Here is a 15,422-nt window from a genome sequence, read left to right as displayed (position 1 = left end):
ACCACCCCTTTCTATGCAAAAACGTAGACATAACCACAGGCTAAAATTGGGGGCGTTCTTACATTTACTTTATTTACATTTACAACTACATTTATATCATTTAGCAGACGCTCATATCCAGAGCAAATAACCTTGAGTCCAAAAGTTAAACAAATACTAAGCTAATTTATTTATGCCCTTAACCGAGAGACTGCAAGAAACAAGGGTCAGCGCTGAAAACTCGAATGAGAGCTACGATCAGAGAATATAACACAATTCGAGAGGACTTACTAAGCAAAACAGGTCAAAGATAAAAACCTGCAAAAATTATATTAAAAAATGCAACGCAGTGTAAAGCGTATAACACTAAGGATCAAGTATAGAGCATTATTTAAAAAAAAAAAAAAAACATACCTGCTCCCAGTCCGATTGTCATTGTCAAAATAAATAAATAAATATAAATAAATATAAATATATAATATATATAATCAAAAAGTTAACTGACTTTTGGGTTATCATTGGCTGTAGGCCATAATAATGAACAATACATGAAATAAATGCTTGAAATAGATCACTCTGTGTGTAATGAATCTATGTAATATACAAGTTTCACTTTTTGAATTGAATTACTGACATAAATTAACTTTTCGATGATATTCTAATTTATTGAGATGCACCTGTATACATATTTTCAAGTTTCAAGTTTCAAGTTTTGAGTTTGGTTTATTTGTCACGTACATAGTCATATACGGTATAACTTGCAGTGAAATGATTTGAGAGTGCTCTGTCCAAACAGGGGAAAAAAAAGGGAGTGCATAAGGAAATATATATATATATATATATACACAAAAATATATTAACAATGTATGTACAATATATGTATATATACACAATGTACAATGAATATATGGATGTGTGTGTATGTACACAATGTACAATTCCATCTTACAAATTTACAGATTTAGAGTCACATGGTGCTGGTGGTCCCCACAGTTAATCAGTTTCTCTGATTCAGGGCCTGAATGGCCTGTGGGAAGAAGCTCCTCTTCTGTCTCTCTCTATTGGTCTTCAGGGAGCGAAAGCGCTTCCCTGACCTCAACAGAGAGAAGAGCCTATTGTTGAGATGGGTGGGGTCCTTCACAATCCTCCTGGCCTTGGTCTGGCACCGCTTGTAATAGATGGTCTGCAGGTGAGGAAGTTCCGTATGAGTGATGCGCTCTTTGGAGTGCTTGTCTGTCCTGCTTGGTGCTGTTCCCAAACCAGACTGTGATGTTCCCCGTGAGGATGCTCTCGATAGTGCAGGTGTAGAAGTCCCGCAGTACCTTGGAGGGCATTCTGAAGTATCTTAGGCGTCTGAGGTGGTAAAGACACTGACGAGCCTGACAGGGAGTTGGTGTGGCGGGACCAGGACAGGTCCTGCGAGATGTGAACTCCAGGGTACCTGAAACTGTCTACTCTCTCCACCGTGGTTCCATTGATCCTCACAGGTTGGTAGTGCCACTCCTGCTACTTGCTGCAGTCCACAATGAGCTCCTTTGTCTTGCTGACGTTTAGGAGGAGATTATTTTCCTGGCACCAGTTTTCCAGGTGTTTAATCTCCTCCAGGTAGGCCCTCTCATTGTTGTCCGAGATCAGGCCCATATATGTATTAAAAAGTAGACTACTTACGTACCCCAGTCCATCATGCAATGCTACCAAAAAAAGGGCGGAGCTTCGACGCAAAATCAGAAACTCAGAAACGAAACCTACGGACGCAGCAGGCAGGTTTAGGTCATCGAGCTAATGGTGACCGTTTATTTACATTTTACGTTTTACATTTACGGTATTTAGCAGACGCTCGTATCCAGAGCCTCGAACCCTCTCGAGCCATCAGCACTGTTTGTAAACAAGAGAATCAGAAACCATCCTGATGTGGTAATTTTGAATGAATTTATTTATGGTCGTATTAATACATTTTATTAATAGATTATTTGTTACCTTTCATCCTCTATACCATGGAGGAAGAAATCCATAAACAAATTAATATAAAAATAAATACAAGCAGAAATTATTTATTTATTTCGGTATTTCTGCACATAAGTACACATTTATTATTTATGCATTTCTATGCCATGTTTACATTTGACTATTTTATGACATATTTATTTACTTTTATGTCCAATAAATATGTATCATTTGTTTGTTTTTATGTTGCACAACTATTTTGGTTTTATTTATGTCACTTTTCATCCTAAATAGTATAATACTGTATGCTATAGTAAGTTACATTTACATTTGGCATTTAGCACACATTTTTTTCCAGAGTGCTTTGTCTTTTACTCAGAGAATGTATTCTAGCCAGTACAGCAGGTTTGAGTTCAAGATACCATTGAACTACAACACTGCTGAAATACAGGGTTCAATGCTGATGCAAAACACATATAAGCTCCATCTCAGACAAGGATAAGTGCAATAACAAACAATACCCTACAATAAGTGCTGGAATTAGAGTTCCAAAACAAAAAAGCTTAGGACGGCTCAGCTTAGGGCTTTGTTTGTTGGTTTTGGTTTTTGTTGTTTTGTTGGCCTGCTCCACTCCGGACAATATTGCATCAGTTTCTTGTATGTATCTGAACACCAAAACTTGTAAATACACTTGACCTTTGCTATCAACCTGTTTGTCTGGTTTGCATTCCATTATTCATTATTACCGCTGTTACACTCAAGCCCCATGTTACGGCCTCCCGGCCTAGACAGCTTTCATATGTTTGTACGACATCACAGTACAGGACCAGAGACCCATTTGAACATCACCTGAACACAAAGCAGGATTGTATACAGTAGGCAAAACAGACGGGTTACATTAAGCATAAAAACGGCAGCAGTGGGAAAATCAACAGTGTCTCTGGAAATGTGCCAAAAGAAAGAGTGAAAATGAATTGCTTTTAAATAAATTATTGTTCTATTGAAAGCATTTTTATTCCAAGGGGGTTAGAAGGGGGTTCGTCGTTTAAAGGTTTCTCCCCTTCATCCTCTTCTTCTGATGAAAATCCAGTCTCAAGCACTGGTGCAGTGGTGGTATCGCCCTTTGCTGGGCTGGAAGTATACAGTGATGGACTGGCGGCATTAGCTGGCCCGCCGCGAAGGTCAGATAGTGCCCCTCCCATCACTTCTCCCATCACCCCACCTACAGATACCACAGCTACAGTCATGCCTGCTGACAAGCCAGCGGCACCTTGGGAGAAGAGACCACAAAGCTCCAGTTCCACAGTAAAGAAAGACAGACACTCTCAAAGTTTTATACATGTCTGAAAACTTCTGAGAATACTCTTGGTTTTTTTGTTTACATGTTTGCAAAAACTCTAGCTTTCAGTTCCAAAAAAATGCACTCAGAATAAGTGGATGTCAGAAGCAGCAATATATGCTGTGAAACTAACCTGCTCTATAGTAGGTTTGCTAGACATAAAGTGGAGTTAATCATAAAATACTGGCTGAACATTTCTAAAATGTTTCCTAGAGGACCACCGATCTTGTGGCTCATATTTATATACTATAATATAAGAAACACTTTACTGTCATTCGCATCCATTTTGCATCCTGTTATTTGAATTGTTTTAATTTAACCATGAAATATCTTCAGTTAAGTCTACTAAGACTTGACTCAGAGTCTATTCAGTTTAAACACTCAAATTGCAATGTTGTTCTAGAACTCTTCAATATGATGGGTCGAGTTAAGTCAACACAGAGTTTAATTTGATAATCCAGAATTCTTGGATAGTTTATTGTTTGTCTGGGATGCTAGAGTGCTCGAACAGAGTAGAGTCTTGATGGTTGTTTTCCATGAATCTTGAAAGATACTGTGACAAGCGTGACTGCACTTGAATCTTGAGGGGCTCGAGGTACAGATCGGGCTTTGACTGTTGGACATCAAATAGGAGGGAGCAGGTCTGTTTTTGGCCTTGCAGGTGAACATCAGAGTTTTAAACCTCATACGAGCATCTACAGGAAGCCAGTGAAGTGGATGGAATGGAGTAATGAAGATCAGATATGCTGAAGTTTTCTGGATCAGTTGTAGCATGTGACTGTGCTGCCCTTCCATCTTGTTTTTTTCCAGCCATTGGTAGGACTTTCTTGCCAGTCACCTCTGCTATCTGTCAGTAGTACATTCCATGGGAGGGTGTTATCCTGCCATGGAATCTCCTCTGCTTCCTTGGTGACAATATCTCCCATCTGACTGAGTCAGTCCCTCATCAGCTCATCTTTGGGGCCACTGCTCAGATGTATTTATGGATGTTTCGTGTCTCACCCTGGACACTCTGAAGGTCCTTTTCCCTCCTCCCAGTGGTGTATGCATTGCTCCATGCATTGTGAAAAATGTTTTAGTCTGGATGTCAGTAGTTTCCAGTTCTTCCTCTGTCCAAAACATCCTATTTCTTGGGACACCTTGTGTACTACACTGCAATTTTTATTGCATCATAAAGATGTAAAGATAGTAAAACCTCCAAAGAGATATAATTAACCATAAACAGAATATTTCACAGAATGCAAACATAATACAAACTGAACATATATTTAACCCACATTCAGACCGATGTGTAGTATGGAATATATGGACCACTGCACAATACATATATTCAGCTGGGAGTTCATCGATGTATGTAATAAACATATGTGTTTTGAATGCATTAATTCCATGGCAACCATGCTAATACTGCTAGTTTAACTAGTGGTTGCACGTTTTCCAATGATTATTCCAATACCTGTGAACTTTTCATAATGTAGCTGACAGCTCTGCAAAAATGTAACAATATTGGATTAAGGCAGCGCCACCTCTTTTACAAGAACTGAAATGATACACTTTTGAAAAATGCTGCTGAGTTTAGTTCAGTTCAGTTCTATTCTGTGAAATACTAAGTCATGATAATTGTTCTTGTAAAACAGTTCACAGTCATCCAGACTCTTGTGTATTTTTCCACATTATTTATTTATTATTGAATTTGTTTATTGAGTAAGTCATAGCAACCATAACACAAGACAGGCTAATTTGAGGTGACAACAGGAGATTGACTCAAAAATGAGAAACTACATTCCAGAGTTTAGACTAAAGTAACAATAAATGTTGATAAACAAGACTTCATTGACTTCATTGTACGGCGATTTCCGTGCTGAGTCAGAACTGGCTGTGGAAGGTGTTGTTACACTAGAAGCGCCACCAATCCTCCTACAGTACCTCCTACACCTGCCACTGCGGCAGTCCCGGTACCGGCCAAACCAGCTGCTCCTAAGTAACAAAGAACAAAAATCTTGTGAAAGGCCGGCGCAGTCCACAGAATGCTATCTTGTGTATTGTGCTGATCACATTAAAATGTGTCACATTGGGCGTTAATGCTTTGAGAGCGCTCTGAAAATGTGTCAGAACGTCTTCATGCGCTGTGGTTTATAGGTGATGAGCCCATTCGAAGGTCACAGCTGCAATGATGTAACTGGTTAATAGACACCTAACCGAAATATGGATAGGCCTATAAAAAAAGACGTTACAGTGTTTTTTCATGAAACAAAACAATCCGACTGCACTTTCAATAGGCTAGGTTACTCTCACATTCTCAGCCACTCAGTCACTCAGTAATGCACAATAAAGTGTAACTTTTACTGAAGCTAAATTAACATTAACTAGCCTATGGAGCTTCCAAGGGTTCTTTAACGATGTTTATTGTTACCTGATGTTGCTGTTAAAGTAGGCTAATAAATCCCACCTCCCTTTTAATTTGAGGAGTTTTCAGGTTGAAGCGTTTTCAGCTCCAGCGCACTAGGTCTACTGCTGATTAAACCAAAGTAAAAAAAAAACTTTGACAAATAGCCGTTGCGCCCAAAGCCACATATTTTTTTGCAATCCCAGCTACAGACACTATTTTCATCATCTCTCTTTTTGGCAAAACATCACAAAGTGCCAGAAATATATAAACACGGAATACAAAAGTCAATAAAGGTCACTCATGTTAGACGCCAGACACTCACATGCATACAGTCAACTTAACTGTTTAGGTCTTGTGATTAAATATCTTACCGACAGACTGAAGTACTGCCACCGCACTACCGGCCGCTACCGCTCCGCCATTCGCCACCGCTGCAGATGACATCATCGCAGCGGCATAAGATCCTGCCGCTATACCGCCAGCCGTGAATCCTACTGCCGTTAGCACAACTGGAGCTAAAGCTACTGAACCAGCTGGAAGACCAAAAACCGAAGGAAAGGATTTAGGATATCGTCGAATGTTCATTCGGTAACAAGTTTATTTGTGCATTGCTTGACGCTCACTGACATAATTTGAGCACCGCATTTTTAGATATTTATTTTTATTATGTTTTATGCATCAATATAATATTTAAATTGGAATAAGAGCAACACTGGCAAAAAAAAACCCAACAACAATAAGCAAGTGTTGTAGCCAAATTTCGGAGTAAATGAATTTAGTGTAGGCTTGATATCCATGTTTTATATTAAATTGCTCAAAATGTTCTAGTTGTGTTGTGTATTACAAATAGCTAATCCCAAGAAAGCACACACAACCAACGTGGAAAGTTATATTCCCCAATCTTGATCAGCGAGCCGAGCCGCCAGCACATCTCTGCAGCACTTCTCCAAAGCACGCAGTTTTAAATAAACACACCATAGACGACATCGACCACTAAATACTTAGCTGCGTCCAGTAGCTTCTTTTAATATAGGGAGTGTCTGATGTAGATTTTTCTTGTAATGCGGCAATTCAAAATAAGCCGTAGGCTACTATAAATTCATAATGTATGAACATTTAAAATTCCCCACAGTTGCTAAGTTTTTTAATCTAATGTGTGGCTACACCTACCTGCTCCGGCTGCGACTGCTGCTATTGTTACTGGTAAAGAGAAAGCATAAATAAGCTTGATAGGTCACCAAAATATCATAAGCCAACTGCATAAAAACACCAAATATGTTTTAGACAAAAATAAGTGAGTTACTTACATAGACCCATCTTCCGTACTGTTCCCGTTGGGTATTCCTCGAGTATTCGTCTGACTTCTTTATATAAGTGAAGGGCGGTGCTCTTCCAGAGAAACGAAACTGAAAGTCACATTTCTGTTATGCTAAAAAAAGAAAACATTGTCCCTGAGGGCATGCGTTATCAAGGGTCAGGACAAGGTTAAGAAACGTAACAACAACAATAATAATAATAATGGGACACCCAAACAAATGTATGCCTCCAAAATATACTACAAATTAATAAGCTTTGAGGTTGTAGGATTTTATTGATTATTGATTTATAGAGGGGCATGCAAACAAATTATTGTGAAGCACTACAGGCACAAACATCACTTTTGCTTGGAGGGAATGCCCAGAAGTTCTTGGCAATCATCTTCTGTCTAAGATCTCAAGAACATCATGTACTGGTAAACTTGCGGTATCAGGATTTGGTGGACTTGTGTGGTAAGGCAGGCCACTGGAGAGGGAACTTATGTGGCCTACAAAACCTAGCAAGCCATGTACCCATCACCCCACCTGCAAACGCCACAGTCATCTTTATACTTGTGGACAAGCCTGCAGCACCTTTAGAGCAGAAAGCAAAAAGCAAAAAGCTTTAATTTCACAGAAAAAGGAAATTGTCCTGGTTCGTGCTTGGTTGAGGAATTTTAAAAGAGCCCTGAGAGGTATTGCAGAAAGCAGATTTATAAATTAACATAGATCTATTAATTTGAAGTTTGCTGAAAACTCTAGCTTTCAGTTCCAAAAAATGCACTCAGAATAAGTGGATGTCAGAAGCAGCGATACACACTGGGAAACTAGCCTGCTCTGTAGCAGGTTTGCTGGACTGGACTCAATCTTCAAAATGCTAGCTAAACATTTCTAAAATGCTTCCTAGAGGACCACTGATCTTGTGGCTCATATTATTGATTACAAGGAGTGATTAGTCCTCGCTTGTACATTTTGATGATTGTTTTTAACTTAATTGAGCTTTTGAACATTCTTTACCGCCACACACGATGGTGGATGGGAATGTGGATTCGCTCTCGGTTCAATGACATGTTTTATGCATCGACTTTTTTTTCTTTAAAAGACCAACGTACATAAGTTGGAGTGATGAACATAACTTGGGCATGACCATAATCTTTTTGCAGTGCTATGTTGATCAATTGCATGCACCTTACACAGTATTCCTGCAATTGTCTGAAGTTTTGTTCTGTGCTCTGAACACAAATCTGCTCAAAACCATTACTATCCCCAGTAGTCAGTGAAGACTCTTTACTGAAAGGAAAAGGTTTTCCAAATTTGTTTCTTTACTTACTGTAAACAACAGGCAAATATATGTTTTGATCTCCCTGTTCATTTTCAAAGTCTGTAATAACTTTATATGATCATGACTTTATACATAGTCTTACATATACCGTATATATACAGTAACATTTTTCATATATGCTTTGTTTCATGCACTTACAATTTTGAACATACAGATCTATATAAATGTTTTATTATGAAATACCATATATGTTAAGGAACCAATATACAATACCAATATAACTAGGAAATGTACATTGACATCATCATCAAGTGAAACCTATGGAAATTCTTCTTCCTGCAAGATACAGATTGAAGCTCAACAATAACTACCACTGTGAGCATAGCACTGCAGAAATGAAGTAGTTACGAGTAAAAAAATCTTACCATTCTTACTTTGCTTTATATAAAAAATTAATTTTCCTGGTTGTGAACCTTATTTAATTATACTTTGATTACACAGGCTATGTTAAAAATGCAAACCATCACAACCAGCAACATAGATGATTAAGTATTAGTTTAATCTGATGTGTGTTGAATAAGTAGGCTAATAGGCTTTATACAGTTTTGCACTTTGGTGGAGAGTCATCTTTTCTGGAACGTCAAGTGTCATTTCTTCATGAACGCTGTTGCTGTAATTTCAATTTCTGAGAGCGTGGAATAAGAAGTTTACACTTTATTGTCATTTGCATCCATTTTGAATTCTGTTGTTTGAACTGTTTTAATTTAACCATGAAATCTCCTCAGTTAAATCTGCTCAGTGTCGACTCAGTTCGAACACTGAAATTCCAACATTGTTCTAGAACTCTTCAGCATGACGGGCCGAGTTAAGTCAAGTCAGAGTTTAAAGTCAAAATTAACGTTTGATTAACCAGAATTCTGGTTGGATTGTTTACTGTTTTTTCTGGGATGCTAGAGTGGCCCACCTGCTGATTGAAGAAGAGCCACCAGACCGCTCGCAGCAACTCCCCCGCCATTGGCTATGGCGGCTGATGACATCATACCGGCACCCGCGGAACTTGCGGCAATGCCTGCTGAAGTGAAGCCCCGCGTGAGCAGGGTCCCATGGGCCAACGCCAGAGTGCCAGCTGCAAAACAAAACCGAAAAAGCACAGCGCAGATCGTGGAGAATGCTGAAATGCCACTACTTCAACCCACTTGCACGGCTTGAAGTGAACAGTGTAGATTGCTTGGTCAAAATACTATGTGGTTAAATTTTTAACAGACTCTTAACACTTACCTGTCCCTGCTGCAGCCGCGCAGCGCTTATCTAAAAATGAAAGAATAAAAAAAGAACCGGTGTTATCTGGGGTGTTTCATAATTGGTCCACTTTTGTGGGTCTGAAGATACGTTTTATAATCTAATATATGGCCTTAAAATCTTCATTCTACTGACTGTACTTAAGAAGTCATAATACCTAAACTCAAAAATAGCCACTATGGACTATCGAGACTAACCACTTACTTCTCATTTTGATAGGTAGACCTCAGAACCGATATGACAGCAAGAAAGGTGATCTATTTTCGTGCTCCAGGGATTACATAGACTTAACGTTAAAGTAAGGAAGAAACACATGGTAAGGTTCTTTTCGGTCGTCAGAGTCACGTTAAAATGGCATGCGTCACCGTGTTGTTAATAGAAATTAGCCTATACATTGATAAACAAAAGGTCTCCAGAGAAACAGGATATTTCGGACACAGTTCTTTCAGCACGCAAAATGCTTTTAATGCTCTAGGTGGTGAAACCAGTTATGTTAGATGTTTACAACATAACTTTCATTCCATGGAGTTCCACGTCATTGCTGCTATATACGTCACTAATGCTAACCATTAACATTAAATTGCCTACAACAACTAATCATTATTTCTTATTGCTAGCATTAACATTATGGCAGAAACTACTAATAAGTACATAATCAGTTTTATGGTGGTGGTGTATTGCTAACATGCAAATAAATTCCTGAATCGATGTCTCTTACTCGCTCATTCATTTGCTGAATAGTCATATGTACGTGCCTTAGAACTTAGACATTAAAGATAGCCTACAATCAGGTGTGCAGTTCTTGTGCCGAATCTGAAATATAATCCAGCCAGTGGCTCTGGAACGCATTCCTGGATACTGTGTCTCACCCTGGATGGTGGACCGTACACATTGTAGGCCACTTATCCCCATGCTCCAGCTGGTGTACAGCTGTTGGGTCCTGAGAGTGCCCCGTGCACTGTGAACTTTCTGGTCTCGACCTTGGCAGCTTCGTTTTTTCTCTCGGCTGATTTATTGTGCCTGCTGGCTATATGTGGTTATGGCTTTACACATAAATGTATATATACCATCTAACTGTTAACATCTAAATGCATACATATGCATACACTTGTAATAGCCATTTAAAATATAACAGAAGTCATTATAACTATGAAGCAGTTGTTCCTTTCTGTGAATATCCCGGTGCTGGCCTTTGAGAATGAAATATTCAACATTTGAGACAAGAAACAACCTTAAGCATAACAGCTATTTACCATCACTGCTTTTAACATAGCATCCACGGACCAGGGGTAGAGAATGTTATTTCCAAAGGACCGAAATAACCGGACCTTTTCATTACAAACAGGAGCACACCTTATACAACTACACACTCGATGTGTGTAGACAAAATTCATTACACAACACAGAATCACGTGTTTCTGCATGACTGGAATGAAAGCCTCCAGCTACTGCAGCCCTTCGTAAATATGGTCCCTCATCCCTGCCTAAAGCATAACGGCTGTTGGCTGTCTTTCGACTTACCTCATTTGTGCCCACAGCCATTTGTCTGTTTGTCTCGTATTTTTAAAAACCCGATATGCCACGATCCTGCCGTCGCAAAACGGAACGAGGTCCGCTGTGGAAGCGGTCGTTTACGCCATTCCGTCCCCAGCACGTCTGAAGACGCAGATCGTACGGTGGGCACTGCCGGTGCTAGACCATTAACGGAAGGATATGAAGCCAGAAGAGGTGCGTCGGGAGAAAATGGTAACTCGTGAGGGGTGAGCTCTAATAAAAAGGTCATTACTGCAGGGTTACAAATCGGTCAAGCGACTTACCTAATCATGCATTACGCATTTTAACTAATCAGTGCGTGAATTAAGCGTCTTAGGTTCCCTACAGAAATACATAAAACCTTCATCACTGCGCCCTCATTTCCTTTCTTTTGATACAACTAACGTTATTTGTTCGTCCGTACTGTTTTTTAAACGATGTTAAACTACGGAAGCTGCCAGTTCATTTTCTGAGCAGCAGAAGGCAATATAAAACCCTTATACCGGTTTAAAATATATTTTAGAAATCTTGAAAGCCATAAAACCAACTTTTTTTTTTAAAGTGTAAACCTACTTTTGGTTGTGCATGTGTGGCGAGGGGGAGGTAAGGGAAAAAAAAAATTTAAAAAAAAATAAAAAAATCTAAAAGACCAAAACAAAATGAGGTCTTCCAACATTTATTTGCCCTTGATATTACAATAAAATCACCGACATTTTTAAAATGTTAGCAAAAAAAAAGAAATATATACATACATACATACCACACACACGCTCGCGCACACACGCACACACAAAAAAAAGCTGATAAAAGCAGTGGTATCGTACTCCGCTACGTCATACTGGGAAATGTGGATGCGAGTGCCATCACGGCTTTGGCTGAGGTAAATGCCAGTCAAAACCTAATACCAGACTAAACCCCACCCACCGAGTCTCACCTCTGCCCAGCACTGACTTCTTGCTCACGTGTTCAAGGGTTAAAAAAAAGGAATGTATATCTTTAACACTAGAAAGCTATTTTATGAGGCTTCACATTGTCCTTTAACCGTCATTAAATTTATGAACGACGATTTGTCGATTTGCATGACTGCTGCTGATATAGGAAACAAACAAACAAAAAAAAAATAATACAAAAACAAAAAAATGTTTAAGGGCTACTGGAGTGTTAGAGAATGCTTCCTTCTTTTAAGTGTTAGATGGTGCTTCCTCCAGAAAGTATTCCTGTATTCCCAATCCATTCAGAAAACACTTTCCCCACCACCCAGATCTTTCCTGCAGTGCTTGGGCCGATCCGTGTCCCCCACCGAGCCCGGGGAGAGTCTGCCGGATAAGAAATGGGGAAAGGGACAACAGGCAGAGAAGGAGTGGCTGTTTTGGCCAGAGGTGACGCATTTTGTTAGCTCATCTTCTCTGTAGTACTGCTGTAACTTCTACAACGTGGCACAAGTCTCATATATTTTTCATATATTTCAATCTTTCAAAAAAAAAAAAAAAAAAAAAGAAAAAAAAAAGAAAAAAGGAGGGAAGAAATTAAAGAAAGCAAACAGTCCAGGTGTGGTGGCGAGGTGTGGTCACTCGGCAGCCGCTGTTGATTCGGTGGTCTCGGTAGGTGCAGCCTCAGCGGGGACGGGGGTCTCCTCGGGTTTGGCCGTCTCTTCTGTGGGTGTGGCTTCTGCTGCAGGAGCAGGCTCTTCCACTTTGGACTCCTCTGCCACCTCTGGGGCCGGTGCTGCTGCTGGCTCCTCACTGGTCTCCGTGGCTACAGGCTCCTCCTCTTTGGTTTCCTTAGAAGCGTGGCCATTCTCCTCGGGAGCGGCGGCAGGTTCTTCGGCCGTGTCCTCGCCACCCTTCTTGGTCTTCTTCAGGGAGAAGCCCCTGAACTTGAACGAGTTCTTCAGGGAGAACCTCTTCTTCTTCTTGGTCTCCTTTGGCGCCTCACCATCCACCTTGGCAGGGTCTCCCTCCGTGGCAGGCGCCGCCTCAATGGCATCGCTAGCCTCCGGCGTCTCCTTGGTGATCTCGGCAGTTCCGTTGCCGTCGGCTGTTGCTGCTGCCTCGCCCTCGGGCTTGGTCGACACATCACCGTTAGTTTTCACGTGGCCATTCTCCTGAGGTGGAAGTCAGAGAAGGAACTTTAGATGAGCTATATTCATGACCGACATTCATGCTAGTAAGCAAATACATCAGTGGTCAAGTTAATTTTAGGCAGGGTGACGCATTTTAAATGACTGTTTAAAGGAAAGACGACAGCAGTCTCGGGCCGCTCATAACTTTTCAGAAGGCCTACAGTGGTGATAGTCGGTGGGCAGCTACGTTTCCCCTCATGAAAATGTTTTTTGCATTTGTTTGGAAAATGCTATAACAGGTATTTAAATCATATCTAATTTTCATACTCAATAAATTATTATAAAACAGTTATGCTCACATGACATTGTCCCAGATTAATATGTAGCAAAACTGCTATATCATGACATGGCCTCTGAGGGGTAGGGGACAGCAAGTAATGACCAAGTAAGGAAGTAGCGTCATTAAGTGCCGGTCAAAGTGTCAGATACTGAGCAGCTTTCAAGCCTCTGGGTATTTATTTGGCATTTTCCGGACAGCTGTGGCGCTATTTCCCCTCCCATTTCCTTATGGGGAAATAAGGGTATATTACGCGAGTACTCGACCTAAACACAAGGGGGCAGTGTTGATCCGTGGCGGACGTGATGAAACAAAGAAAGAACAGGACAACGACACGGGTCGTTTAATGTTCGGCAATCCTCCAAACCCACCGAGAGCGAACGACTTCAACAGACGCCCTACCGCCCATTAAAAAAAATTAAACGCCGCAACCCATTCATCTGTCGCACTTTGATACCACTAAACTAACGGTAATTTTAGCGAGACTGACAAAAGGTAAACCGTTAAGCAGAGTCCACGCGTCAGTTGTTCGTGAAATAACCAGTCACCTACACTTCACGCGTTTACGTCGGTCCCCCCTGGCTGAGAAGGAGGGGAGAAAAAAAAAAAAAAAAAAGTGTCACGGCTACCTTTAAATTCCCTGCCGTCTAAACTCCGCCAGAATCAAACCGTTGCCGTGCGCCCAAAATAAACCGTGGGCACATCATTAAGCAGTCAGACCGCGTTGCTGTGTTAATGAGAGCCAAAATGACTGGTGCCAAACGTGAGCGATGAAAAAGCGTAAGGAGCGCAGCCACTCCGCTCCCTCCCCCATGGCTGGCTGCGCGCTTTGTCTGCGGCGCAACAGAATGTGCCCCACGCAAGCCCTCATTTGCATACTTTGCACCCTTTTGTTCCACAAGAGGGGTTGCTGGTTTCAGCGCCCACACAACACAATAACCTTTACGAAACGGGGGGGAAGTAATATTTGCTCGACAATTCATAACATTTGTTAAAGTAAAAGAAATACATTTCGAATTTTTTGCCCAGTTTTCTAATCAAGAAAACCAGTTTATCGTTAGCGGTAAGTGGCCATCGCTGGCATGTTACATTACGATTCGTTAGTAGAACCAATCTGACCCCAACGTTACCACCCCCCCCAAAAAAAACCGCGACTCGAGGAATCGGGGTAAATAATTAAACAAACAAACAAAAACAAACAAACCCAGACAGCAGCTTTGATTGAAAAACAAAATCAGCTGTAAGCCTACAAATGCTACCAAGAGAAAGCTACCCAGACACCCAAGCAAACGTGGAGGTGAGGTGGCACGACACGGACAAACCGAGCAACAAGAGTCTAACGTTAGCCAACTACCACAGAGAACGGGAGAACTCGTAGATGGCAAAACCTCACCTGGCCGTTCGCCTTAGCGGCTGCAGGGTCAACCTCGGTAACTCCACTCTTGGACAATTGTGCACCCATCTTCGTTTGTTTACTTCTTAAAATTAAATCTGCGAAAAGGGGAAAAACTATACCTACTCAAACCTAACTTATTGAAACCCCAAACGAAAGAGTCCAGACCAAAAATTCAGTGGCGTCGCAGATTCGGCCCCCTTTGATCACTAGGAGTTGGGGAAAAAAATGAGAAAAATTCAAAGTGTCACATCCACACGTTCCCGCGGAGCGAAGGATGTGAGTCTGGCGAAGATACTGGCGTGTGCGTTTGTGAACCCTCAAATATCACGCAAGACTCCACCCATGGGCGTAGCGCCGCCCCCCACCCAATCTCTAGCAGCGGGTTGGCGCTTCGCTCTCTTATAGTCCTGTTTTATCATTCTAGTCTACAAAACTAGAATGATTGGGTTACTATGTACGGCTAATAAAAGAAATGGAAAGAAAAAAAAATAGACTGACGACACACGATCTGCGTTATCAAAATAATAGAATTATCGGCCTAGTTCATTAACAGTTTTAAATCGCATC

General features: G+C 40.9%; 2 protein-coding genes and 1 long non-coding RNA gene across 4 annotated transcripts; 1 reads left to right on the top strand and 2 right to left on the bottom strand.

The window, feature by feature from the left end:
• Positions 1-4,918: 4,918 nt before the first annotated feature.
• LOC113575519 (uncharacterized) lies at positions 4,919-9,753 on the bottom strand. Of its 2 annotated transcripts, XM_081709109.1 has the most exons (8): positions 9,732-9,753; positions 9,507-9,536; positions 9,193-9,354; positions 7,493-7,540; positions 6,959-7,057; positions 6,822-6,851; positions 6,023-6,184; positions 4,919-5,239 (listed from the first exon to the last, which is right to left on the bottom strand). In XM_081709109.1, the coding sequence occupies exons 1-8, from the start codon at positions 9,736-9,738 to the stop codon at positions 5,154-5,156; spliced, it is 624 nt and encodes a 207-aa protein (XP_081565235.1). In that variant the 5' UTR covers positions 9,739-9,753; the 3' UTR covers positions 4,919-5,153. The 2 variants fall into 2 exon arrangements, with proteins under 2 accessions (XP_081565235.1, XP_081565236.1); XM_081709110.1 differs by lacking the exon at positions 7,493-7,540.
• Positions 6,100-9,571, top strand: LOC145655620 (uncharacterized). Its single transcript, XR_014121651.1, has 2 exons — positions 6,100-6,239; positions 9,183-9,571. It is a non-coding gene; the product is annotated as an uncharacterized LOC145655620 (long non-coding RNA).
• A 1,967-nt stretch (positions 9,754-11,720) lies between the features above and the next one.
• LOC145655619 (MARCKS-related protein 1-A-like) lies at positions 11,721-15,162 on the bottom strand. The gene is made up of 2 exons (XM_081709111.1): positions 14,853-15,162; positions 11,721-13,164 (listed from the first exon to the last, which is right to left on the bottom strand). Exons 1-2 carry the CDS (start codon positions 14,919-14,921, stop codon positions 12,628-12,630), a joined length of 606 nt encoding a protein of 201 aa, XP_081565237.1. The 5' UTR covers positions 14,922-15,162; the 3' UTR covers positions 11,721-12,627.
• Between the last annotated feature and the right edge of the window lie 260 nt (positions 15,163-15,422).

This window comes from Electrophorus electricus, unplaced genomic scaffold (genome assembly GCF_041902795.1).
Source record: "Electrophorus electricus isolate QZ-2024a unplaced genomic scaffold, ASM4190279v1 Scaffold291, whole genome shotgun sequence".
Taxonomy (NCBI): Eukaryota; Metazoa; Chordata; class Actinopteri; order Gymnotiformes; family Gymnotidae; genus Electrophorus; species Electrophorus electricus.
The sequence above is the reverse complement of the archived record's forward strand: the minus strand, read 5'-3'. Positions and strand labels throughout refer to the sequence as shown.